Source organism: Podospora bellae-mahoneyi, chromosome 5, assembly GCF_035222275.1.
Source record: "Podospora bellae-mahoneyi strain CBS 112042 chromosome 5, whole genome shotgun sequence".
NCBI classification, from domain to species: Eukaryota; Fungi; Ascomycota; class Sordariomycetes; order Sordariales; family Podosporaceae; genus Podospora; species Podospora bellae-mahoneyi.
The window spans coordinates 904,799-930,613 of record NC_085884.1 but is presented as its reverse complement, the minus strand read 5'-3'; the positions used below and the strand labels follow the sequence as shown (position 1 = coordinate 930,613).

The following is a 25,815-nucleotide window of genomic DNA, read 5'->3' as shown; positions in this document are numbered from 1 at the left end:
TGTATAAAGATATGAATGAACGCAGTCATTGTTGCCGATGTTTACTGTTAACAAGCAGACCCCATAGAGGTAGGTATGTTGGCCTGGGCCAATTTTGTAGGGTTTTGCTGATATGGTTTGTCCCACAGCCTTTTGAGGTCTTGTGTTCTTGGTTACTTGTGTGTACCAGCGACATAGCAAAAATAATCACCCAGCAATGAGGAACAATACAACATAACAGGTTATCCCGGACAGTCAATGTCTAATTTAGTCCCTTCCCAAAAACGCCCATCATATGTACAAAACGTATTACTACAAATATATATAAGTTTTCTTTCGTGGTGGCCTGGGAAGCTCTCTTTTCCCCTTTTTTTACCCTCGCCCACGCCAACAAGTCTAACATGCAAATCTGAGCGTCAGAAATAAAGAAAGCTTAGCTCAAATAAGAAAAATTTCATCGCCATGAAACCCGTGATAAAAGAAATTCCCAACTTTTCGTGTCAAAAGTAAAACAAAAACGCCGTTCATGTCATATCCATCAATGCAAACCGCTCTCGCCGGTAGCAGCCATGTACTTCTGGCAGTTGATCAAATGCTCAACCTGGTCGCCCACCTCCTGCAACCTGTTCAGGACCTTCTTGTTGCCATCCTCGAAGCTGAGAAGAACATATGGGATGTTCGTCTCGGCGCAGAATTGCTTGACCAGGGTCTGGACCTTGCGCAAGTTATGTCTAGGTACACGGGGAAAGAGGTGGTGGACGGCTTGGAACTGGAGACCGCCGTGGATGAAGTCGAGCCAGGCGGGGCAGTCGACATCCATGGTCGTGCGCAGCTGGCGCTGGGGGAAGGATTCGGATTCGCCGAGGTCAGAGGTGGACATGGCCCAGTGGGAGAGGGTAATTTGGACGTGGAGGGGCATGGTGACGATGTGCGAGACAAGGACGAATCCGATTCGGACGGGCCAACTGGGAAGGGTGCACCAGAGGAGGAGATAACCAAAGATGTACCAGTAGCAAGACATCATGGCAATCTCAGCGGGGCGGATCCACCACGCCTTGCTGCTTCCGAGGGACGACGCCTTGGAAGAAAGGACATGCAGCCACGAGAGGAGGTAGAGGTTGAAGCGCGCGATGCCCATGACAGGGTAGTAGGTGTACTTTTGGAAGGGTACAAGGAAGTTGGCAGCGGCGTCCCAGATGAAGGTGAAGTCGTAGTAGGTCGAGTGAAGGCTCCTGAAGAAAGAGGGCGAGGTGGCGAAGATAGGGACGTTCTGGATATCGGGATCGTGCTCGGGCATGTTGGTGATGAGATGGTGAACGTTGTGACTGCTCTTCCACCAACCAATCGAAAGACCGCAGCAAAAGTCGGCGACGAACATGCCAATTAGACTGTCGATAACAAAGTTTCCGGTGATGGCGCGATGGCCGGCATCGTGCGCAACGAACATGATCTGATGCCAGAACAAGCCCAGGAAGAAAGCTGATGTCAAGTACCACTGATTATAGAGAGCGGTCATGGAAGCGACGAACAGAGTGGTGTAGCGGCACATCTCCTTGCCGTACTCGATGTAGGGGCAGTCGTAGAGGTTGAGTTCGTAAACCTTTTCATGGAGCTCGCGGTATTTCTTGACAATGTCTTGCTGCACAGCTGGGTCGACAGAGGGATACTCGATGATGTCGCGGGCCTCATCCTGCTTCTCGGCCCAGGTGGTAAATGCCAGAGGGTCCTTCTTTCCAACATAAATCTTCTTGGCAGACCGGAATCTAAATGTCTCGCCATCTGTCTCGCCCATGCGCTCGATTGTGGTCTCCTCGGGGTCCTCTCCGCAGCTATCCTCTGAAGTAGGAGCTGTGCCCGTGCTTCGCGACTCGGAGAGATCGCTAATGCTTGTCTCCAAAACTGAAGAGTCCTCGGCATCGGATACGTCGGTGGGGATGGTGGATTCGACAGCGGGCTTCTCCTCGGGCTCCTTGACGTAGACGCCGCCGCGAATTGGTGGTGTTGTGTTCGTCCAGATGCCGGGAGGCTTGCGACCAATACGGAAAGCCTTCATGGTCTTTAATGTTGGGGGTTTGTGGTACCTGCGTAGACGCCCCACCAATGTGTCAGCACTCAACTGCATCCATTGTCCAGTCGGAAGCAGGCAATATTTACGCATTGATCTCGTCCGTCGCATCCTTTCCAACCATGTGAAGAATGGCCAGACTGCCACCGGGATGCCTCTCCAGCCACGAGTCCAGCTTCAGTACATATTCGTCGTAGATGACAATGATGTGGCCGTCAGCGATGAGGTCCTGAACCGCACGTGGGCAGAGGACGTTGTCGCGCGACATGGTGGTATTGTCGGGGTGCTGTATTCTAGGTAATATGATGGGTTTATGTTGGATGTTGAAAGGGTCGGGGTATTTGTTGACTTTGTTGACTTTCTTGTCTAGTAGGTTTGGCCGATGACTGGCTGGCGGAAGTGTAAATAAGAAAAGAGAGAGACCTGGAACGGCAGTAAAAAGAGCGAACGGGTGGGAAGTAACCCAAGAAAGCAGGGTGCAACGAGAGACTTTTTGTGGAATCCCAGATAACGGAGCAACTCCTTAAACACCAGGAGCGGCTAAAGGGGAGATGGATGACAAGCCGAAAGAGAGACGAGGAAAACAGGAAAGTCTTGGGAGGTGAATCCATGGAGCTAGACTGCACGTGGGGCAGGACCCTGAAGATGGGAGGAGCTCTGAAGCTAAAACCAAGTGGGCAGCTTGGGGCAACTTGGCGTTGGGGCTGAGCTCAACCACCGCGCGGTCTCATCTCCTCTGTCCCGCAAGCGAACGGGGCCAAATCTTGGAATGGCTTGGATGGTGCAACCACGGGAGTGGGTCGAGTTACCCAAGAGTGCGCAGAGTGCACCAAACATCTCGACACCCTTCACTCTGCTGGGCACTCACTGGCACTCTGCAGAGAGAGCTCCCGTCTCGATGAACTACAGAGGAGCGGAGCAGGAGGGTCGGGACCGACGCGAGCCCTCGCTTTTGGTATGGAGACCGCTGTGCCGGACCAGCAAACAGTGTTCCGCTCCCGTTGGCGCATACCGTACGCCTGACATGCAGGAACGAGACGAGTCGGGAATTGGGGAAAGGAAAAGGAAAAGGGGCGTGCCACCTGCCAACTATCCAACGGCGGGATTGACGTTTGTTCGGCGCCAAGACCGGCGATGGACAGGAGAGAGATCCGCCGTGACGGTCGGCCGGCCTCTGACAGGACCGATAGAAGGAGAGAATGCTGGGAGGACGCCGGGACAGGCCCCTGCATTTTTTGTTTCTGATGAATCTGTTGTGCGGTGCTGGTCGCTGTTGTTGCAACCCCACTCCCGGTCGGCGGGCGCGAATCCCCGTCTGGTCTGGCCCCTTCTCCGCATCTAGAAGGTACCTTGTGGGCAGGGATCCTTCTACAATTGGCAAGGTCGGAAAGTGAGCGGTGGGAATCTTGTCTTGGCAGGGGGAATCTCCCATCTCAAAAATTTCCCATTCATCTGCCCATTTCGCTGAGCACAACACCCGATTACCGCTCGTGATACTCCAGATGTCGAACCACCTTGGATTGGAGACATCAGCTGGGTTGGGAAAAAATGTTGAGCGACAAAAATCCAGAACCACACCATTTTCACCTCAGCTGAAGTCACGAGATGCCACATGCCCGCGTCCACCCACGTGCGGACACAAGGTGCATAAATGACTGCCTTCTTCCAACGCCATCCCAGACTCGAGTGGATCGCGTCATGCAATTGCCAAACCCTCGACGCTTCGCTGGCCTGTAGCCCTCGCCACCTCGTACGCTCTACACGCGTATGAAATCCGGGCAAAGGATCCGCGTATGGGCGGCGATAAAACTATGTATGTTACATATGTGCTGTCTTGGTTTTGGGATTGCGAGATGTTCGGATACTGCGACATTGCTTATCGATACCGATAAGATACAGCTACCAAGCCTTTTTGATTGTGTGGACCTGCGGTTCAAAGTGGGCCAATTAAGCTTATCTTTCAACCCCCGGTCACTCGTTGACCTCAATTCACAACTACGGCTTCTGTCTCAACCATAAACAGGTTTTTTAGTCAATTTTTTTTTTAAAAAAAAAAAAAACAACAGATGTGAGAAAACAAAGTTCATTTCCTGTCATTGCATCTATGTTCTACCCGAATCATTAATAATATGACGTATCTCTTTGGCGGTCTAACAAATATTAGTTGCTGGGTGAAAATCTCACCCCACACACAAATCAGGGCAGACCGCTTCAATCGCGGGGTAAACTTTTCCACAGGCTATTGAAATGGCAACAACATGCTACGGTTTCGACTCCTACATAAAATAGGATATAGATAGACAAGACGAGGGAGATCCAGGCATAAATGATAGAGTCGTTCTTCAATGGCTTTGCTTTTTACGTTTATTCGTGACCTTGAATGAACTTACTATGTACTTTTCTTGTCTTTCAAGATGTTCATCAGGAATGTGTCGTCATCTTTGTTTTCTTTTCTAGCACCCTATGAGATGGCCGCTTTTAGAACTAAAAGTGCAATTAGCTGTCCGTAAATATAGCTGAAATTATATAAACTAGCTATATTCAATTATGCGATTGCTAAATATTAGTTTTTTTATCTGAAATCATTAGGAAAATATATTTTAGGAGGTAGCTGAATATTTTTTAGTATTAGTTAATTAAAGAGCTATAAACGTATAATCTTATTATTAAATATTCTACCTACTTTTTTATAGAAAATGAAAGTTTTTCCTCTCTAATACAGAAAGTGTAGGGATACTGGTATTTAGAGGTGGATTTACTAAACGTATGTAGATTAGATAAGGATGTAGCTTCACTACTGGTTTGGGGTGCGGCTACAGGCCTGAGGGTATGAGTAAGGAAGTGGGGCTCTATGAGGATTCGGGGGTTCAGGGGTCATGTATATAAGCGGTCTGCTTCGGACATTCTATTTTAGAGAGATCATCGACTTCTATTTTCTTCGTATTTTTGCGCTTTGCATGCGTGCAGGCAGTTCTAGCCCTCTGATCAGGTCAATCCGGTGCTTACTGTGTGGCCTGCGAGCCCACAAAGTCTTTTGTTTGTCCTACGTGAAGTGCGGCCTGCGAGCGAGCCACTGTCACGCAGATGTGTTCATTCAGAGCCCTATTGAGGGTATATTTGTGGTGTTGTGGTTGTTTTGTGTGTTTTTCTCACCATTTCACTACTGAGCGTACCCTATACCTAGAAGGCTATCAAGCAGGCTGCTAGTGCGATTCCCACTTTCGAATGTCATCTTGTTACATATTACTTTGCGTACCTATAGCAACAATTTTTAAATGATAGCTGCAACTGCCGAATGATTTACTATTAATATCTATAAATGGCTTTAGTTTTTCATTTAATTAAACTCTTTACATCTTTTTTTCGATTATCGAGTCGCGAAAAGTCGCTATTTAACTAGCCATTATATCAGTTTAACTCCAAAATCACCTCTTCAACATCGTAAGTAACTAACTACTTATTATTAAACCGTGACCACTTTACCCTGAAAAAAGTCCTTATTTAATCAACTAAATATTGAAATGGTGAGAAAAACACACAAAACAACCACAACACCACAAATATGTCCCCAACAGGGTTCTGAATGAACACTCCTGCGTGACATTAGCTCGCTCGCAGGCCGCACTTCATGTAGGATAAACAAAAGACTCTGTGGGCTCGCAGGCCACACAGTAAGCACCGGATTGGCCTGATCAGAGGGCCAGAACTGCCTGCACGTATGCAAAGCGTAAAAGTACGAAGAAATAGAAGTCAATGATCTGTCTAAAATAAAATGTCCGAAGTAGACCGTTTATATACATAACCCCTGAACCCCCGAATCCTTAGAGAGCCCCACTTCCTTACTTATACCCTTAGGCCTATAGCCGCACCCCAAACTAATATAAGTTTAACATTAATAATTATAATTATAATTTCAATAATAATATCTATTACCTTATATTTACCAGCGAATTTAAATACCCAATAGTACTATTGTAACGAACTTTTACTTAGAACCTCTAAAAAAGATACTGATTGAAGGTACTTCTGAACAATCCTAGTTTAGTACAACTAAACAGTATATAATAAATAGCTTATCTCAGTTACAATAGTTCAAATACCAATAATTATAACTTATAAACAGTCCTTAGTCCACTCCTAATTAGCCGATACTAGACCTTGGACCGTGAGCTCCACCACGGTCCCTAGTCCCTATTTTATTAGTTCGTCTTCCCTACCTGAACCGTAAGCACCGCTCGATCGCCAGGTTCAGCTCTGATTAGTTCAGTGTGCCCCACTGTTTCTCAAAACCGTGACATTAGCCCTTTAAATTCCCTGGCCCGTCGCTTCTCTTTCTCCCCACGATATGAAAACCATTTCTTCACTTTCAAGCACTTATAGGTGGCGTTATCTTAATTGCGCTCCTCTCGGAAAAAACTGTATTTGGATAAAAGTTAAGGATAATTTATAGCGAGTTCGCCGTAAAATGCCCCGTAGTATATAGCGGTGGTAGATAATTAAAGAGCTAATAAGTTATCGACTTTTGGTGAGGGTATAAGTTTGGTTAATAATAAGGTAACTCCCTAATAGCTAGATTTTAGAAAGTCTTAAAAGCGTTTTGGAGTAGGTATTGTTATTATAAAATTGGGGATTGTATAGTCGCAATTAGACTTTTTATAACAAGCCGGCGGGCGACTTTCCTTAGTCTGTAACGACTGGTATAAACGGTCCAATATCGTACTAGGTACTGCCGTACTTATAATCATATACTTTTACCCCCCAGTTTGTGCTGGGTAGCTAAGGGTACATAAAGGGAAATTCTAGACCCGTTGAGGCAGTGGCGCTGGTGGAAGCTCAGGTACTGAAGTTGTCGACATCTCTTTCCCTCTAAACAGCCTGTACATCTTTGTATCTAATTATCCACCACTCAGATGGGGTCTTTGGCTCTTCGTTGAAAAAAATTCTTCAAATCGCTCCCGAAGCTTTTGCCAAGGTAGATCATAATCCCCTCCCATCTGTGGCTGAAATATGCTCTTCCAAGAACTTCTGCGATGTTTCCGAGATTAAGACGACCATCCATGTGGCAAAACCCACAATGTCCACGACGTCCGAATCCCGCTTAGGGTCATTTCGGTTCACCCGCCGCTCAACACATTCTATCCGCGTCGCGACTTTCGCGAAGGTTTATCTCCTTTTCACATACAACAAATCTATTTGGTCAACCTTCACAATGCTCCCCACATGAAAAGGGTCTAGCATCGCTGTTCAAATGGATGCAGAAGATCCAGCCAACCCCGACACGACGGCCAAGCAGTTGAAAATCTTGTTAGAAAACGATGCAAACAAGAAGCCAGCTGGGACCCTCAAGGAAGCTCAGGATGAAAAACAGGCTTTTGACTTCTCATCTTAACGAAGCACTTACTCTTATCGAGCGGACTAATTTGTATGAGGGTAAGGAGTAGAAGATTCCACTCTGGTGAGCGCTGGACTGACACCAAAGCCAAACGGAAACTTCTGGATCTTTGAGGAGACTCATAGCCATGCGCCTAGGTTCGACGAGGCTTGCCCACGATCTGGGCACGAGAATGAAGGGCGTTCAAGAAACAGTATGGAGGAGACTGGACTTCCAGAAAACGATTGGTACGAATGGCGACAACCTCAGCTGGGCCATGTACAAGTTCATCGAGCCAATCCGGGAGATTTCCACCATGGGGACACAGAGTGCATCTACGAACCTTATAAGCTTATGGTTTGGCGCCGGAAGCTTACATGGACTCATAAAGTTTCTGGAAAGGGTGAAAGGGCGCCAGACGAGCCGGCTGACAAATTTCTCGCCTCTCTTATTCGGAACTGGGACAAATACGGTGGGACTGAGCAAGTGCCCGTAGGAAGTAGGGAGTGGTGGAAGCGGGAGTGTGACGAGTTGTGCAAAGAGAGATTTGCAATACGGCGCGGGAAGGGATTCAGCCATGGTAACCGGACACGGGGAAGGCTATATTGGAAGCTATGGAAACCTCGAATGTTGCAAAAGCTGTTAGCGCAAAGGATGAACAACCCGCGTTGAGAAGAGTTTCACCATAGACTACCTACCTAATGTCAACAACTAGCATGATAACTTTGTGCACACCTCACACCTGGTCACAACTGCCGCACCGGTACCAAATGGCCAACTGCGTGAGAGCAAGAGAGAGCCGAGCTTCGCATCCTCAGCTGGTCACTGAACGAACAGCTTGTGGCAAAGATAGCACATGCAGTAAAGAAGCCCAACCACCACCTTTATCACTCCCGTCATCAATAAGTTTTGGAACTCACTCCAGACAAATAGCTTAACCTCACTCCCAAGAAGAAATACGGTCATTTCTGTCCAGTTGGGGTTCCAATATTCTTAAGTTGGTGATACCAGGATAGCCAATGAGCCAGTACTGGCTGCCCACATCGCCTTCATCAATATTACCACTCTAAACTACCCCAATAACATAATCATTCTCTGCGAGAGGTCGCATGCGGTTGCTGTTGGGTCATCATCTTCCTATACACCGAGCTGACATCCGTTACTATTTACTTGTCTGGAGGTGATGTGGCATGCCATATGGTCATGGTATTTGTTCCACGCAGTTAGAGCATAATTGGCTCTAGTTTCTCTTCTAAAGCTCATTTTTTGAGGGTGTAGATGTGGCTTGCCTCGACATTGCAAAAAGTTGATGCCCTCGAGTTTTATTGATAACTTCAGCCGCAGACAACTTCAAACCAGCCCACGGGTGATAGCTTCAGGAAAAGATGGCAAGTCGATTGCCTGCGTTTCAATTCAAATGATGTGACTCAACGGGGAAAGCTGAGCCATCCAAAAGGGGAATCTCTAGCAGATTCTCCACGACTCAACAACATACAATACCACCTGCAGGATGCTCTATGAACCACAAATACAGACTGTGTAACCATTCAAATTATGAACACAAAATCATAAACGTGGCCCTTAAGGTCACCCTTCCATTTCAAAATGATCTCCAAAGCTGCCCTTCCCAACACGCCACTCTCCCCGTCACCTCGCAGCAATCCTCACATTACAAACAATCCCGAACCCCGTCCGACTCTCCCACACCCCAAAGTCATTTTCCTTCCTAAACGTAATCTCCCTCGCCCTAACAGCCATCTTGACAGCATCCTCATTCTCTCCCGTCCCCGGCGTCCCCGCTGTAGTCGGACTCGACGGGTTACTCCCCACCCTCTCCTTGTTCTTCGACCCCCAGCTCTTCCAAATACCCTTCTCCGCCTTCTTCACCACCACGGTAGCCTGGACATGCTTTCTCTCCAGATTCGGCTCCGGCCTCAAATACGTCGCCAATCTGCGCGCCATTCCCTCGTCCTTGAACCACAGCCACTGTGAAGTGTCACTATTCCCTATACCGTCTGTGTCCTCGCATTCGAAACGACCCCATTCGTCAAACTCGGGCTTGTCTTCGTTGGGACTGTCGCCGTCGTCATCGTCTTCGTCTCTTGAGTAGGATGACTTCTCGCCTTTTCCTGTAGATTGGGTCGTGGCTGTTGAGCCGGTGCGCTGACTCAGTAGTTTCCCCAGATTGGCCTTGACAATTTTGACCACTTCCCCTTCTCGTCTCCGCTCCGCCGCACCAGTCATTACCCATCCTTTCGGCACGGCGGCTTCCGGCACGAGGACTAACTCGGCGGCGTGGGATGGGTGGTTTCCCAGATTAGAGAGGAAGTGCTCGATGTGAGGGACCAGAGCGGTGATGATGTCTAGCTCGCGAGAGGCTTGCTCTGTTGCGCGGGCCTGCTGGGCTTGATAGAGACGTCTTGGAAGGGTTCGAAGATGGTTGGTCAGGGGAGAGGTAAGTGGGTTTGTTAGCGAGGATGGTAGCAGGACGCTATCGTTGCCTGTGCTGGAGCTGGGACCGGCATGGCTGCTGGTGAAGCTGCCGCCGGTGTGGGATGTGGTGACGGCTTCGGTGTAGGTTGGGGGTAGGTCGCCGTCGTCGAGGCCGTCAAGGTGGTACATCTTTGCGTGTGTTGTCAGAGCCGAATGCTGAATCCCGTGTCAAGTCCGAGAGTATGATTCGTGTGTCGGTTTGAGTGGTGGGTTACAGTGAGTTCGATGGAGAAGGAAATGCTCTCAAAATTCAATACCCAGCCACCCAGGGGAGGTGAGGTGATTTGTGTCAGGTCAAATGCGGCAGCTCGTATCCCCGCAGCGGAAAATGGGCCTCCTAACCGCTGAGCTTTTGCGAGTTGTGATAGATAAGATACCGTGAGTGCAAACGGAATTCAGTGCGAAAACGCCCGTTTCAGTGACCTGTGATGTAATTTCCACCGAGGCGTCGCTGAGCCTTGCTGACAATCTGCCGGATTCCCATCCAAGAATGTGCCTGGCGATGATGGCTTTGAGGGCAATGTGATAGCGATAAGTAACCCCGCCAAAATCAATGACGGCGGCCTGTGTGGGGAAGCGGGTGTGGCTGAGCTATAACTTGCCGAATTGTTGGTTAAGGTAGCGCCTTGCAGGCTCGGCGGATCTTGTGTGCGGGCCGGGGTTAACTATCTTGGGACTCGGGGCTCAATTGCGGCCTGATTGTGACCTTGTCATTTCTTCTCACATGATATCCCGACTGACGTCTATCTCCTGCTTGGGGCGATGTTGATCCAAGAGAAGAAGGACCTGCCAAATAGGTATTCCGTAACACGAACTACTAGGTACAGGCGGGACGGGGCTTGGCATGTAGATGGGTTACCTATCCGTGGGCATCATGGTTTGATGTCCAACGGTTGTGGCTGACATGTCGGTCAGAAATCGGGCCTCCAGATTGACGATTCGGTTCCTGAACTATGCTCGGTCGAGTGTTGTCAAGTAAAAAGGATCCACAGGCTCAAACACCGAGACGACTTTTGGTATTCTGAAGCGAGAATCTAGCACGTTGTGCTCTCCCGCAACCGCAGTGGTGCGACCCGGAAACGCTATGTTCCAGTGCATATTCCCGGAGGATCACCGGTGCCACCCCTCATTTTCCCCAGTGAGTAACAGACAGCGCTTGGAATTCTTCCAGAACCCGCCAGCAGCCAAACATTCTCGCAACAGCATCCATCTTCCGTCTGTCATTGGTGCCACCGAGACAAGATTCTTGTCACCGAGCATTATTCCACGAGAAAACCTCTTTCCCTTATCGGTGACACAGCCACACCCCCAGGTTCAAGGCAGAATGGGCTAACCTCTTTGTGGCGACAGCATAGCCGTGTTAGCCGAATGCCAGATCAGATGATCCACAGTGTTATTGAATGAGAACCCTGCGTTAGGCGGTATTGGCAAGGCTGTGTGTACTTGGCGAGTCGCTCGTAGATGTCTGGTTCACTGGTTTGCTGCCGTGCATCGTTGTACTTAAGAAGAGGCTGACCCCGGTTTTCAAACATAGCCATATCCTCATTATCATCCACCATATTATCCACGTGTATTTGCCAGTTGTCATCCATCAACAGCAGTTGGCAGTGGCGCAACAAAGATCCATCCACCACAAGCGTGACCACTTCATACTCAATCCTTCGCAAACCTTAGCTCTCAGCCCAGAGAGCGCACACATACATAACCGACTGAAGGCCATTAACTTTTCGCGACTTTTTCCCCAATCATCTGACCACTCCATCTCACCACCAACACTGTCAAGATGGCCTCCTACAGAATTGCCGCTCCCGATGAGTACCTTGCCATCACTGGCATGGGAGTCAAGAATGGTTTGTTTTCGATCACTAAAGCGTTTTGGTGATCAGCCGCTAACATGCACCCCCAGTCAAAATCACCAAGGCCGCTTGGGTATGGCCCTTCCAGCGCTGCATGCGCTTCAGCGTGCAGCCCCACGACTACGCCATGAACCTTCAAGCCATGACCAAGGAGAAACTCCAGTTCCTTCTCCCAGTGGTCTTCACCGTCGGTCCCGACGTCAACCAGCGCGGCGCTAACAAGAAGGGCAAGTCTCCTGCTCCTCCTGGTGTCTCCGGCGCCGGCAGCGCTGGCTCCCCCGTCGAGGACGATGAGAACGGAGTCTATGACTACGACAACCACGGCCATGTTGCCGGTCGCGAGGACCAAGGGGACTCGCTCATGAAGTACGCCATGCTCCTGGCTGATTCTGGCGCCAAGAAGGACGGCACCAAGGATTTCCTCGAGAACATCGTCAAGGGTATTATCGAGGGTGAGACGCGTGTGCTGGTGTCCAGCATGACGATGGAGGAGATTTTCACCGAGAGAGAGGTGTTCAAGAGGAGGATTTTCCGCAACATCAAGAGCGAGTTGGACCAGTTTGGTCTCAAGATTTACAACGCCAACGTCAAGGAGCTGAAGGATGCGCCAAACTCGATCTACTTTGAGAGTTTGAGCAGGAAGGCTCACGAGGGTGCTACTAACCAGGCCCGTATCGACGTCGCCGAGGCCCAGCTCAAGGGTAACGTCGGTGAATCCAAGCGCAAGGGTGAACAAGAGCGCGAGATCTCCAAGATCCAAGCCGAGACCGCTGTCGCCAAGACACAGCGCGACATTGAGCGCGCCTCCGCCGAAGCCGTCCTCGACACCCGCAAGGCCGAGCTCAACCGCGACGTCGAGATCTCCCGCGTGGCTGCCAAGCGCAGCGTCGAGGCTCAGGACGAGGAGTTGAAGGTCAAGGTCGAGATCAAGCGCGCCGAGGCTGAGCTGCAGCGTCTCCGTGCGACCGAGGTTGTCAAGGCCACCATTGAGCGCGAGGCCAAGCAGCAGGCTGCCGACGCTGCTGCGTACGAGATCGAGGCTGACGCCAAGGCCAACTTCGAGAAGGCGAAGCAGCTTGCCGAGGGTGCCGCCTACAAGGTCAAGGTTGAGACTGAAGCGGCGGCGTACCAGACGAGGCAGAACGCCGAGGCTTGGACTGATGCCGCGGTGAAGCAGGCTGAGGGTAGACTTGCGGGTGACATCAAGACTGCGGAGGGTATGATGGCCATGGCGGAGGCGTATGCCAAGATGAGCCAGGCTTTCGGTGGTCCTCAGGGCTTGTTGCAGTACATGATGATTGAGAAGGGTACCTATGTCGAGCTGGCCAAGGCTAACGCTGAGGCTGTCCGGGGCATGGCTCCCAAGATCAGCATCTGGAACACTGGTGCTGAGGCTGGTGGTGAGGGTGGTGCTGCCAATGGCACGGCGGCCATGCGCAACATCTACCAGATGCTGCCACCTCTCATGACGACTATCAACGAGCAGACTGGCATCACACTGCCGGAGTGGCAGTTTGGAAAGATGGCTGCTCAGACTGGGGAGGTGCAGAAAGCTATGAAGCCCAACGGCACCGCCTAAGCTGATGTGGGATGACTCCTGTTTTCTTTTGTTGTTTTTGCTTTTCTATTGTCTTTATATTGGAGACGACAACCGTTTAGTGATACCAGCATGTGAGGATGCATACAGAGATTGGTGGGAGAGTATGGGATCGGCGTTTATTCGTGGGTTTTATGCTATTGGTTTCCGCCATATATTTTCTGGGCATATTTTTCATCATTGTATCTTTGGTCTTTGTTTCTATGTTTCTAGCCGCGTTGCATCAGTGATACCTCAGTTGTTTTTGGTGGATGAGTGGGACAAGGCAACATAGAAGGGTTGGACAGACAGACAGACAGCAGACTGATAATACATTTCTTTTGTGCCTAACCTTTGTTATGAGTCGATGACACGCGGGTCGAGGGAACGTGGCCCAATGGTTCCATCTGTCCAAGATGGTGGATTGGTGACAGGCTCTCCGATGTATCCTCTCAGTCGAAACAGGGCTCTGTGAAATGCCGCCTCGTCACGCGAGTAGCTAGAGACTTCAGGCAGAATGCCGAGTCTCCTGAAGTCGAAGACATCGTCAGGTTCCTTCCAGCCGTAATTTGAAAGGTATTTCCAGGAGGCAGAGATCAAGGTGCCGGATCCCATGCCATTGCCAGCGCAGTAATTTTCAAAAAGTCGACACAATGCGCAGGCACGAGAGACATATTGCCCCACAAAGACCAGTGGGACAACTTCTCCATGGGAAGGTGCTTGGGAAAAGAGTGGGTTAAGGTCGAGCTTTTGGCAACGACAGCAAAGCTTGTCAGGCTCCATCAAACCAATTCAATGTGAAAAGCATCGCACATCTGAAGATATTTTGGCAATGGATGAAACTTGAGAATACTATTTCCTGCCCGAGTTGTGGTTTTTTGACCAGGCAGACTTCACTGCCTCACCATGCCACCTTCCTGATTCCCGAATCAACTTCAGCTGCACTGGCTGCCTCTGTCTTACTCAGCGTTGCATCGGTACACGCAATCGTTCTGAGGATCTTCAATATAAAGAGCTTCGAGTTTGCGCAGAATATGATTGGCTCTAAACTTTGCGATGGTTGGATTATAAGGCTTTAATGCTAGATTACACGACTGCAACTGCTGGGATATGAAAAAAATAAAGCTGGGATAGGAACAGGTAAAGCTGGGACTGAAAGCTTAAATGGTATTGTATAGACCCACGAGTGCCCATCTCCATGTTTGTCACCACGTCCCAGTAGCACCTAGGTATATGGGTGCTCATTCGAAATTCCGCGAAGCAAGCCACGCCTCACTTCGACGCATTCCATTTCCTCAACATCACCTGAACACGTCCAGAGGTCCGAGATAAAATTATCGTCGGGAGTAAGCGCATCATGTTCCGAGAGCGGGTCGACATGGAACGTCACAAAGTGTGTTTATATCAGCCCTATTTATCCGTCGGGCCCATCCATCGCCAGTACCTCGCAAATCGATCCGCGCCGAACCATCGGACCCGGCTGGTCCGTCTGGACCTGCATCAGCCGAGATTGTTCAATATGGAACCGGCAGCAAACATGACGGAGATAACTCCCTGCACGACGATCTCCAGACGTATATCAAGTCATGGCCAAGCACCACTGCCCAAAGCTTAACCTGCCACCGCAAGCGTTTTTTCCCTCCCGTCACACCCAAGCCAGTCAGTATGGCCGTCAAGCGCGTCGTGGCCGTCCTGGCACTTGCCACTAGCTTCCTCGCCACGTCAATACTTGGTGAAGAGCAAGCAAAGTGTGGCCAAGCGAGCTACTACCCATCCGAGTACGCCTGCTACGACAATAAGACACTCTGCCCGATTACGTTCAGCTTGCCGACCAAGCCCTGCGGTGGGGGCTGCTACTCGCCAGAGCAGTACTCATGTGAAGACGAAACGATCAAGGATCTGCCTGAAGCGACGAGCCCCTTCACCCTTACGTTTTCAGGCGTGCGCAAGACTTTCCAGAACCTGAACGTCAAGGCCTGCGGGAGATACCTTGCTGTGGGTGCCAAGGCTAGAGAGTGCCATGCTTGCACTGCGGCCGGTGGCACAAACTGCGGGACCTACCAGAACTCGACGGTGCTGCTTCCTGGTGGGCAAATGGTCTGTTGTTCCTTGATATTCCAAACTGAGGAACGATTCTAACACAATGATACAGGCTTCCGACGTTCCCGGCCACCAGTACTGGTACATCAACCCAACCGACGGTATCCTACGATATACCGAAGCTCTCGCCGGTAACGCTTCGCTCTGGAACGCCACTATCCCTGGGAAGGAGTTCGCCGGTCAAAACGTCAAGGTCTACGAGAACGGACTGTTCACATGGACCCGAGAGGATGCCACGACACACTGGTGGATGGCTTGCTTGGTTACGCTGCCTGGTGGTGCTGTTGGAACTGCCAGGTCGTGGCGCATCTATGCTCCCACTTACGTCAACATGGAGAGAGGAGACTGCGAGCTTGGGAGGATTTTCTCCAAGGCGGTGGATAGGAAGGCGGGGGTGTACAAGTACCCATGATACAATAGCCATTAGGAAAGTTCCACCAGGACGGAGGAACAGCACTGGGACTGGTGAACATTGAAGCGCCTTTTGCTCATTGGCAAGTATGAGGTTGTCTGTTCGGATGTATATATGGCAAGACTTACTTTGTGCATAGATAGAAAAAGAGAGATACAACATCAGACGGTCATAGTTCGCCATGGGGTGGCAGTTGGTGATGATGGTTGTGGTCTACTCAGTTGCATGTGCGTCGGGAGAAGTATTTATCTTTCCTGCGAGTCAGCCCAGTGGGTGATTCACATGATCGGAGTCACTAGTTGTTGAAAGATAAGCGTTTACGCTAACGTATATTATAAGCGAGCGACTAATATAAGCGAGCGACCACCTTTTTCACGCGACGCGTAACCTTAACCTCAACACCTCATTTTCTTAATATTCTAAAATGCTATTTACTTCAAAGGAAGCCCATATATTCTTAGCCCTTAAGGCTCTTCGAAATAATAAAAATTTAAATATATTAGTTATAGCTAAAATATATAACGTCGATCGTAGTACGCTCAGATACTAACGCGCTGGCCGGCCTATACGACGCGATACTACGTTTAAATCGAAAACCTTACTTAATCCGAAGAGGAGGCTATTATTTAATATATTATTAAGCTATTCACGTAAACTTTTTTATTAAAGTTATATAATATAGAAAATATAATTAATTAATTATTACGTATACGCGACGCGCTACCTATTAATAAATTTTAAGTATATAACTTCGTTAAATACTAACTATAGTTCCGTACGCGTTTTACACGTAAATACAATTATTAAAGAACTAAATATAAGGATTTAAAGGTTATTATTAAATAATTTACGTTTATACAGAATATTAAAATTAAATATAGTATTATAAATAACGATATTAATAATTTTAACGAAATTAAATTTAAAATAAATATTATTTTCGTAAATATAGTAATTATAATTTTAAATAGTTTTAATAAAGTAAAATTAATTTAGTTTAATAAACGTAAGTAAATAATAATAATTTAAAAAACTAATATTTTTAATTAAACTATTTTACTTTTTATTATTTTAACCGTATAATATTATTTTATTAATTAATATACCGAATATAATTTATTATTTATTTAATATATTATAATTATTAATAATAATTAAATTATTAATCCGGTAAGTTTAAATTAAATTAAATATTTTAATTATTATATAGTATTTTATACGAAAAGTAAATATTAGTTATTAATCCTTTATAATTACGAAAGTGATTATTTAATTAAATTCGAACGTTATTATTAATAAAATAATATTATTATATTTTATATACCTTTATACTCTTTTTACTTTTTTTAATTACTCGATATTAATTGCTTTAAGCCGCTAAAATAAGCGTACGGCCGCTAAATCGAAGGCTTAATATATTTATATATTAATTATATAAATAAACTCGAGTTTCTTTATACTTTCCGCGAAACTGTTTTTACTTTTATAATGAAAAAAAATATATAAAATAGCTTTACGGATCTTAATTTTATATTATACGATTTAAAGAAAATACTTTTTAAATTAAATATAGAGCTTTATATATTAATACTTTTATTTTTAAAGCTAAGTATAATATTATTTTAAATATTTTAAATATTATAAAACCTTTAAGAAATTAATATATAATTAACGTTTATTAAAATTTATATTATTAATTATTAAAATAATTCTCCGATTTTAATATTAATTACTATAAATTAATTTATTAAAGGTACGATAATTATAATATACTAAGTAGCCCTCTTTTAATTAAAGAATACTTCGTTCCGTAAGGTTAATAAAGTATTAAATAAGCGCCGGAAAATTAAAAAAATATATATATAGTTCGGAAGATTATTTATTATAAAAAATATATAGGATCTACTAAACTAGAAGGCCGTAAGTGGGGAGGTAGTGGAAGAAATATAGCCGGATAGTAATAATGTAGGGGAGGCTCGTATAAAGGTTTAGTACTATAGTGTATACGGTAAGCCTGGCTATAATGCGCGTACTTGCTAGGAGGCTATAGAATTATCTAATTCAGCTATTTCGGATGTAATTATGGTTGCTTCTTAATATAGTTGTATAGTAATTGAGGATAATAATATAAAGGTTTTGAAAAAGTGGTCGCTCGCTTATATTAGTCGCTCGCTTATAATATACGTTATTTGCTCATGTTCTTTAAGTAGGTAAGTTTAGGTTACGCCTTCATTTAGCCACACCGAAGGTTACCACAACCATGACTTGCCATTTGTACGAGGGCACCCTCACCACAAAATAGTTGACACAAGTAAGCTAACCCATATTATACTGTGAACTACCTTATGCCTCAAATATTAATTGATCGGCCTTTAAACGATCTTGCAAGGCTTGTTAACTATCTTTAAGGCCTACGGATTGTCCTTCAAGGTATGTTAACCTCCTTTACTGTCTCAATTATTTTGTGGTAGGGGTGGAGGGGTAACGAACACTAACCTCATCGGTCACTGAGGGGCGAATGTGAGGTATGATTGGAGGCAAGCTTGGAGTATGGGGTCACGGAGATAATAATGGCCGTGGGGATTATGTTTTCCGGCACCCAGCATCTTATACTCCTTCCCGAATCTTCAAGTGGCCTCACTAACAGGAAAACCACAGACTTCCCCTTTTCTCAACAGACCTCACCCTTCGACGATCAACAACCACATAATTACCCTCTCAGAATCTTCAAAATGAAAACAGGCCCAACCTTCCCTATCGAAACCACCGCCCTCCTTGTTCCATCCCCCGGTTCACCCTTCGCCATATCCCCCGTCCTCATACAAAACCTCCGCCCAGACGAACTTCTAATTGAGATAAAATACTCCGGCCTATGCCACACCGTAACCCCTCTTCCCCTGTCTCCCCATTGCTCGCAAGCACTAATCAACAACGCCAGGACTTCCTCCTCCGCGACGGCGCCCTCCCACAAGTAACCTACCCCTCCATCCCAGGCCACGAAGGGACAGGCACCATCCTCGCCATCGGTCCCGCGGTCAAGAACCGTTCCCTTTCTATAGGAGATGATGTCCTCCTCAGCTTCACCTCCTGCAATAAATGCCACCACTGCCTGGAGCACTCCCCTTCGACAAAATGCAAGCTCATGCCACCGCTTAACCTGTCGTGTGTTCGCGACGATGGGACAACGGCATACCAAATGCAAGATGGGACACCGGCATCGGGACATTTCTTTGGACAGTCGTCGTTTGCCAAGATCGCAGTGGTGAGTGAGCTGAGTGTGGTTCCTATCAAGGGGATGACGGAAGAAGAAATGGCGATTTGGGCGCCGATGGGGTGTGGATATCAGACTGGTGCGGGGACTATACTGGATGTTTTTAAACCCAGAAAGGAGGATGTAGTGGTTATTTTCGGTATGGGAGGGGTAGGGTTTGCTGCTCTCATGGCCGCTGCTTTGATCTTGGAGGTTGAGACAGTTATCGCGGTGGATTTGGTGCAAGAGAAGCTGGATCTGGCGAAGGAGATGGGAGCGAGGTGGGTGATCAACGGAAAAGAAACGCTAGATGTGGTGGGGGAGATGATGAAGATAACTGGGGGAAAGGGGGCGGACTTTGCGGTTGATACCACGGGAGTGGGGAGGGTGGTGCAGGATATGGTTCAGTGTCTTGGGCAAGGCGGCACAGCAGCGAGTGTGGGCGCCCCTGCGCCGGGGGTGAAGATTGAGGTGGACGTGGGGATGTTTTTCGCGTTGAGTAAGAAGTGGATTGGAGTTGTGGAGGGGGAGGTTTGGCCTGTTGAGGTGAGTTAATGAGATGCGGTTGAATCAGAGGAAGAGGCTGACACAGGTCGGGGCTGGCAGTTCATTCCGCGGTTGATACAAGCCTATAAGGAGGGGAAGTTTCCAGTGGACAAGATTAGCAAGGTGTACCCTGTTGAGGATATTGAGAAAGCTATTGCCGATACAGAGAGTGGGAAGGTAAGTGTAGTGATGTTAGGCCAGGTTCTGTGGCGTTGAACAGCAAACTGACATGGTTACAGATTATCAAGGCTGTCCTCAAGTTTCCATGCCAACTCCAGAGTCCAACACATGGTACCTAGTTTCAAATCAACAAGGAAAGCACATCTGAATTCAAGCAATCTGTGTATATACAAGAGCATCACGTCCGTATATATGGAACAGTCTTCGAAATTACCTGTCAACACAAATGGCCATCCGGGCAGTCTGGAGAAGGCCCAACAAGCATGATGCAAAGTGACTTTCAATAGTATCCGCCCGAATCTCTTCAGATCCTTCAAAGATAAAGTCGATGGCATCCGCCACTCCCTCTTCAGGCCTACAATGATTAAATCGGGAGTATCCGACAACATGTTCTTAAAGTAAATGGCAGCCGCCTTCATAGGCGCCATGTTTGGCTCACCGTCAGAAGAGCCATCCTTGGCCTTCCGCTGCCATGAAAATGTTTCCAACTAGGGAAAGGCCAACTCGAGTGACTCGGCACGAAGTGCGTATGCCGGCGATTGAATCAGGGCCTTCGGGTTCAACATACCTTCTTCAGTCGCCCTTTTCCGAACTCGCTTTCTTGCTGGTCTTGGCTCGTCGAACTCCCGCCTGATTATGGCTCCCATCTCTTCAGCCCGGTCGAGGTCAAACTGGCTTTTAACGATGACCTCGTCAATCTATCTGGGAGTGCAATCGATCCTCCAATTTTGTGCCCCCGAGATAGCGCTCAGAAAACATGTCACAGACCGGAGTCCGGGTCTCAATCTTGATGTCGCGGCCGCTGAGGCGAGATGACAGAGCATCCCGTTGACGCAGTTCCCTGTCATTCCCGGCGAACGCCGTGATGCTGATGCCCATGTGGAGGCACCAGCGGTTGAAGTATTCTTTTGTATTGCATGGTGTGTTCTCCACGTGGAAGTTTTTGTCTCCGAGAATCTTGTTGAGATGGGGCTACGGCTGGGTATAGGTGTAGGTAATAGCTAAAAGATGGAATTGTTAGATGAAAAAGAAAAGAAATGGAAGGTAAAATATATCACCCACAACCTCTTTTATACTTCTTAAACTCTCCGGACTTCCTCTACCAAAGCAAGAAATTTCTACTAGAATTATCCAAATATTTCACGTTATATATAAATTTATACCTTAACCGTTCTCCTTGTTAATTAGCGCTGACCTAGATTATATTTTATAATTTAATACTTTACTTTCCTTCATCATGAGTTTTTCTGGTCAAATATCTTGGCAACTGGGGATATTCGAACTATCTTCAGTCAATTCATCGTTCTTCTTCTTCCTCTTTCAGTCAATTCATCGTTCTTCTTCTTCCGCTTCGAAGGTGCCTAGGAGAAGAAGCCTGAGGAAGCTGGCGCGCCGGGCTTCGTGACCAAGACCAATCTCCAGATATCTCTCTCGTTGAAATCCTGGAGGTGTTACGGCAGGTAGGACCACTGCACAAGGTCACGTCAGCGGACATCTCCACATCCATCGGGCGGATCGGGGCGGACCCGTGAGGGACCAAGATCAGGACACAGACGAGAAGCACAGTCTGTATGGTTTCGTGCCCCGGGGCCCCGCAGTGACGGTACTGTGGACGAATCGTGGTAAACGGATCAGCGGCAGCCTTGTGAGTGGCCGACGAGTGATCAATGTCGCTAGCATGATGGAGGGAGAAGCGAGGATATTGCTCAAGACGGTCATATGCAGAGAGATTGCCGAGGAGGAGCGAGGCATGGACGCCTTTAACCCGAGTATCGAACTATCTACATAATCGTGGGAGCTGGAGAGAGAAGGAACATATGGACCTCAGAGCCTATGAGTATCGGAGGAAACTTCTCGGTGAAAAGCATCCTTACACGATGGAACTGCAGCGCGACGTTCTCGGTGACAAGCATCCTGTCACTCTCCAGGCCATGCACGACCTTGCTGTTACCTGGAATAGCCGACAGCGACGTTCTGAAGCGTTAGCTATAATGCAGGACTGTTTCCAGTTGCAGTGCAAGGTGCTGGGGCAAGCTCATCCCTCTGCCCAAAGATATTTACGCACCATGAACTTATGGGGGCCGGACAAGATAAAAAGGTCTCCTGTAAGCTGAATGTTTGGGCGTACGTTCCGAATTCGAACGGGGGTAGGACTTGGTGGTTTAACAAAACGTGCACGCTAAATCGCTGGCCGAACGACAGCCTATTCGAAAGCACACCGCGAAGACCCGTGCACCTGTCACGGTCGGTTGGTTCCGACAAAGCTACTGTCTTACCACAGTTGGTTGCCTTAATCCGAGCTAAAGAGGAGAGGAAGGAAAATAGCTTTATCTGATTAGGCCTGCAGAGGTTTATAGGTGCAGGGCCGTACATCAGTTAAAAGCAAGTGTAAGACCAGTACGCCAGTACCGTAACAGTACCCTATTTTCTATTAAAGAATTATAGAAATACCTGGAGCGCAATAACGAGGGCGGGTTCCTCTGTGAAGCCACTAGCAAGGGTACGGTTTATATAGCCCGGTATTATCACGACGAAACTATTCGTACGGAATGTAGATGACGATGCCCGAAATAACGTCCCTAAGGGTTGGTAATCATCTCGCATCAAGGGACAGCTATTTCATTATACAAGACAGTCATAAACTGCATTATGGCGGATAATTATAGGGAATTTTCCGGCTCCTGTGCCTATCTATGCATAAAGGATGAAATACACTTAAACAGATCAAGAAAAGGCTAGATAGGAGGCTGGAACAAACCAGCTTCTTTCTATTATCCCAATTATGAAGATAGGAGCATATAGGATCGCTGAAATTTAAAAGAAAAAACAGAGTACTCGTTAATGCGTAGAAAAATCATTCATCCAAAACTGCCTGGAGTACTAGCTTTAATAATGAGCCGGGCTATACATACTTAGATACGTGCTTGGCTGCGTGCTTACTGCTTGTTATTTCGCTTAACTATATTCTCCCACGGTGGTTAAGTCTTCGATTTATATTCTCCTAGTATCGGATTAGGAGTATACCGATTTAACTATCTATAAACGTACAGCAGAGTTCCTCTGTCCTATACTCGAAATGAGTTACATTCGGTTGACATATCTGGTGAGTGATAGTGTAGTTTGTACGCCACTTAGAAGCTATCTAGAGGAAGTGACCGCAAAAGTATTCTCGCTAGGACTTTCAGCGTGAATACTGGGAAAAGAAAAAACAGGATATACTTATGTATAATTGCACATAGTATTACTGACAAGTAATTAAGTGTTGTTTGATAGTGTAGCAAGAATCTGATAATAAGGGTCACGGATGAGAGGAGAGTTTTCGTTTGGAACAGGATATCTAGGAGTTTAATTTGAGAGGAATTATAAATATAGTAGCCCAAGAAACAATTGTGTCCTAGAGAAATGGAACGTACTATAAAACCTAATAAAATAATAAATCTATAGGAGAGTAGAGCCTTTGATGCCGTTTCACAAGGTGAGGTACGACGAACCTCTATACAGAACCTCTAAAAGGGATACTGGTTGAAGGCAACTTCTAACAATTAATTTGGTGCAGCTAAATAGTGCACAATAAGATGTCTCAATGTAATTACAAGATACCGTGAATATAACTATTGAATTGCATACTGCGGAACTGTCTATCTACACCAGCCAGTTCCTCCGCATATATAGACCTTGGGACCCTGAGGTGCTCGTCCTGCTATGGCCCCGATCACGCCTAGCACATTGCATCCTGCAAAAGTGCTCGTCGTGCTATGCCTTCGATCATCCCGAGCATCTTGCATCCTGCAGAGTGCTCGTGCTTCTTGGCGCCATAGCACTTCTGGCCAGCCCTGATTGGCTATCTCCTGACTTTCCTAATGATTGGCTGGGGACGTCCTGCGCCCCACATACTGCGCGACCTGCCGTTATGTTAACTGTGACATAAGGTGAGGCAAGGTATGGTAAAAAGTGATGATAATAATAGAAGAAAGCAGGGAATCCACGGAAGGGTGGGAATTCCTTTGACTACTGCTCTTTGACCAGTGCGCGCGTGGCTCTACTTGCAGAAGCAGGCAGGCAGGCCCCACCACGAAGGCGGTGCGGCATGGCGCAATCACTATCTAATTTATCTAACAAATCAACGACCTTAGGTTCGGGCACCACTAGGCCTAAAATAAATTAGATATATAATTAATGTTTGATGAAATTATAAGTTTAACGCTTACTAACAAAAGGCGCGTCGCGTACGCGTAGCAATTAGTTAGCTATATCCTCTATACTATTTAATTTAAGTAAGAGTACACGTATAAAAAGCTTAAAAATATACTAAAATCTTTGTCACGGTACTAAAGCAAAGCTCACAGGAAAACAGCGTGTGGGGCTTGGCAGAAGTAGCGCCGCTTCAGTTATATTTAGACACCGCTTTGTAGGAAGCTTTGCTCCCTTTTTCCTTTCCCTCGCGTAATAACAAAACACTTACCCTAGTCCTTGGTCGGCACTGTGACACTATTGTTTACTCCTTTAGACCCGTCAGATTACGTATATTAATTCGAATATCGCGCTGTACAGACTTACTAGCACGTCGGTAATAAAGTATAGTATAAGGCATAAAATAAAACTTTGCTGCAGCTTTGAAGCTTAGTTTAAAGTTATTTTTAAGGGCTTCAAATGTAAGTATAACTTTTGCCTTCACTAAAATCGAAGACATCTTAGTATAGCAGAGGAAATTACTGTTGTAAGTAAAGAGCTATATCGCGTGCAAAATCGATCTACTTGCTTATTTGATCAGCTCGCTTATTAAATATATTAAGAATATAAGTATAAAATGGAAGATTAGAAGCACAGTAGATAAAGCGAACGGCGTTAAATGAATACTGGTTTGGGGTGCGGCTATAGGCCTAAGGGTATAAGTAAGGAAGTGGGGCTTTTTGAGGATTCGGGGGTTCAGGAGTCATATATATAAGTGGTCTGCTTCGGATATTCTATTTTAGACAGATCGTCGACTTCTATTTCTTCGTATTTTTGCGCTTTGCATACGTGCAGGCAGTTCTGGCCCTCTGATCAGGCTAATCCGGTGCTTACTGTGTGGCCTGCGAGCCCACAGAGTCTTTTGTTTGTCCTACGTGAAGTGCGGCCTGCGAGCGAGCCACTGTCACGCAGGTGTGTTCATTTCAGAGCCTTGTTGAGGGTATATTTGTGGTGTTGTGGTTGTTTTGTGTGTTTTCTCACCATTTCAATACAGCTTTGAGCTTTTATAGCTATTATCTGCCTATATTGTAAAAACTATAAACTAATTTTAAATCGAGTTAAAATGCAATCCCCACGCAGTATAAAAATTATTTTTCACTAAAGCCGAAAATAAGTTTGTGAAAATAAGAGGTGGAGCGAGGCGCCGCTCATTAACCACACATCCTGCAAGCCAGTCCGAAAATGGCAAAAAATTTCCTCGTCTTAACAATACAGATTAGTTGGGTGATTGTTGATCCTTAATACTTTGGAATTTATCTCGGAGTGTTTTTATCTTTTTATTGTGATCATGAATACCTAACCTGTTGGCATTTGTAAGGCGCTAGCTGTGTTTATGTTGGACGGCAGTAAGGGGAAGAAATGATACTGGAAGGAGAAAAAGACCAAAAAAACACTTGACGAAATTCTGTTTAGCTGCAACTCGTTTCGATCGAGTGACCTCCGGGTTATGAGCCCGGCGCGCTTCCGCTGCGCCATGCAGCTTGTTTTCTCTCAAGCTTGTGAGACAGTGAAAAAATGTCCTCAATGAAAGTTTATATTGTACTCGGTGCCACTGTGAGTCACACATTTGTGCAACCTTTCTGGATGTGGAACTGGTGGATGTGGAACTGGTGGATGTGGAACTGGTGGATGTGGAACTGGTGGATGCGGAACTGGTGGATGCGGAACTGACAGCTGGCAGCTGGCAGGCCCACAATAGATCCAAAACAAGGAGTTTAATTGGATCGGAGAATAGCGTTATGGGTTCAGAACAGGCG

General features: G+C 46.8%; 5 protein-coding genes and 1 non-coding gene across 6 annotated transcripts; 3 read left to right on the top strand and 3 right to left on the bottom strand.

Moving 5' to 3' along the window:
- Window positions 1–127: 127 nt before the first annotated feature.
- Window positions 128–3,171, bottom strand: QC761_500210 (uncharacterized protein). Its single transcript, XM_062879280.1, has 2 exons — window positions 2,134–3,171; window positions 128–2,060 (listed from the first exon to the last, which is right to left on the bottom strand). The coding sequence occupies exons 1-2, from the start codon at window positions 2,310–2,312 to the stop codon at window positions 518–520; spliced, it is 1,722 nt and encodes a 573-aa protein (XP_062730585.1). The 5' UTR covers window positions 2,313–3,171; the 3' UTR covers window positions 128–517.
- A 5,891-nt stretch (window positions 3,172–9,062) lies between these two features.
- Window positions 9,063–10,392, bottom strand: QC761_500220 (uncharacterized protein; the record flags this gene model as incomplete). The annotated part of the gene is made up of 3 exons (XM_062879281.1): window positions 9,063–10,064; window positions 10,124–10,257; window positions 10,332–10,392. The coding sequence occupies 3 exons, from the start codon at window positions 10,390–10,392 to the stop codon at window positions 9,063–9,065; spliced, it is 1,197 nt and encodes a 398-aa protein (XP_062730584.1).
- A 213-nt stretch (window positions 10,393–10,605) lies between these two features.
- Window positions 10,606–13,701, top strand: QC761_500230 (uncharacterized protein). Its single transcript, XM_062879282.1, is given in 3 exon segments — window positions 10,606–11,267; window positions 11,284–11,758; window positions 11,815–13,701. 2 exon segments carry the CDS (start codon window positions 11,692–11,694, stop codon window positions 13,341–13,343), a joined length of 1,596 nt encoding a protein of 531 aa, XP_062730583.1. The 5' UTR covers window positions 10,606–11,267; window positions 11,284–11,691; the 3' UTR covers window positions 13,344–13,701.
- Window positions 13,702–14,895: 1,194 nt separating this feature from the next.
- On the top strand, window positions 14,896–16,034 carry QC761_500245 (uncharacterized protein). The gene is made up of 2 exons (XM_062879283.1): window positions 14,896–15,437; window positions 15,493–16,034. The coding sequence occupies exons 1-2, from the start codon at window positions 15,006–15,008 to the stop codon at window positions 15,850–15,852; spliced, it is 792 nt and encodes a 263-aa protein (XP_062730582.1). The 5' UTR covers window positions 14,896–15,005; the 3' UTR covers window positions 15,853–16,034.
- Window positions 16,035–18,467: 2,433 nt separating this feature from the next.
- On the top strand, window positions 18,468–20,045 carry QC761_500250 (uncharacterized protein). Its single transcript, XM_062879284.1, has 4 exons — window positions 18,468–18,734; window positions 18,791–19,648; window positions 19,709–19,825; window positions 19,888–20,045. Exons 1-4 carry the CDS (start codon window positions 18,585–18,587, stop codon window positions 19,945–19,947), a joined length of 1,185 nt encoding a protein of 394 aa, XP_062730581.1. The 5' UTR covers window positions 18,468–18,584; the 3' UTR covers window positions 19,948–20,045.
- Window positions 20,046–25,468: 5,423 nt separating this feature from the next.
- QC761_0075810 lies at window positions 25,469–25,540 on the bottom strand. The gene has a single exon. It is a non-coding gene; the product is annotated as a tRNA-Met (tRNA).
- Between the last annotated feature and the right edge of the window lie 275 nt (window positions 25,541–25,815).

Excerpts from the sequence above, each read along its gene's own strand:
- QC761_500230 (XM_062879282.1), top strand. The coding sequence starts at position 11,692 with ATGGCCTCCTACAGAATTGCCGCTCCCGATGAGTACCTTGCCATCACT. Across the intron at positions 11,759-11,814 it reads TGGCATGGGAGTCAAGAATG|TCAAAATCACCAAGGCCGCT; the intron begins GTTTGTTTTCGA and ends ATGCACCCCCAG.
- QC761_500250 (XM_062879284.1), top strand. The coding sequence starts at position 18,585 with ATGAAAACAGGCCCAACCTTCCCTATCGAAACCACCGCCCTCCTTGTT. Across the intron at positions 18,735-18,790 it reads ACTCCGGCCTATGCCACACC|GACTTCCTCCTCCGCGACGG; the intron begins GTAACCCCTCTT and ends CAACAACGCCAG. Across the intron at positions 19,826-19,887 it reads CCGATACAGAGAGTGGGAAG|ATTATCAAGGCTGTCCTCAA; the intron begins GTAAGTGTAGTG and ends ACATGGTTACAG.
- QC761_500210 (XM_062879280.1), bottom strand. The coding sequence starts at position 2,312 with ATGTCGCGCGACAACGTCCTCTGCCCACGTGCGGTTCAGGACCTCATC. Across the intron at positions 2,061-2,133 it reads GCGACGGACGAGATCAATGC|GTACCACAAACCCCCAACAT; the intron begins GTAAATATTGCC and ends GCGTCTACGCAG.
- QC761_500245 (XM_062879283.1), top strand. The coding sequence starts at position 15,006 with ATGGCCGTCAAGCGCGTCGTGGCCGTCCTGGCACTTGCCACTAGCTTC. Across the intron at positions 15,438-15,492 it reads TGCTTCCTGGTGGGCAAATG|GCTTCCGACGTTCCCGGCCA; the intron begins GTCTGTTGTTCC and ends ACAATGATACAG.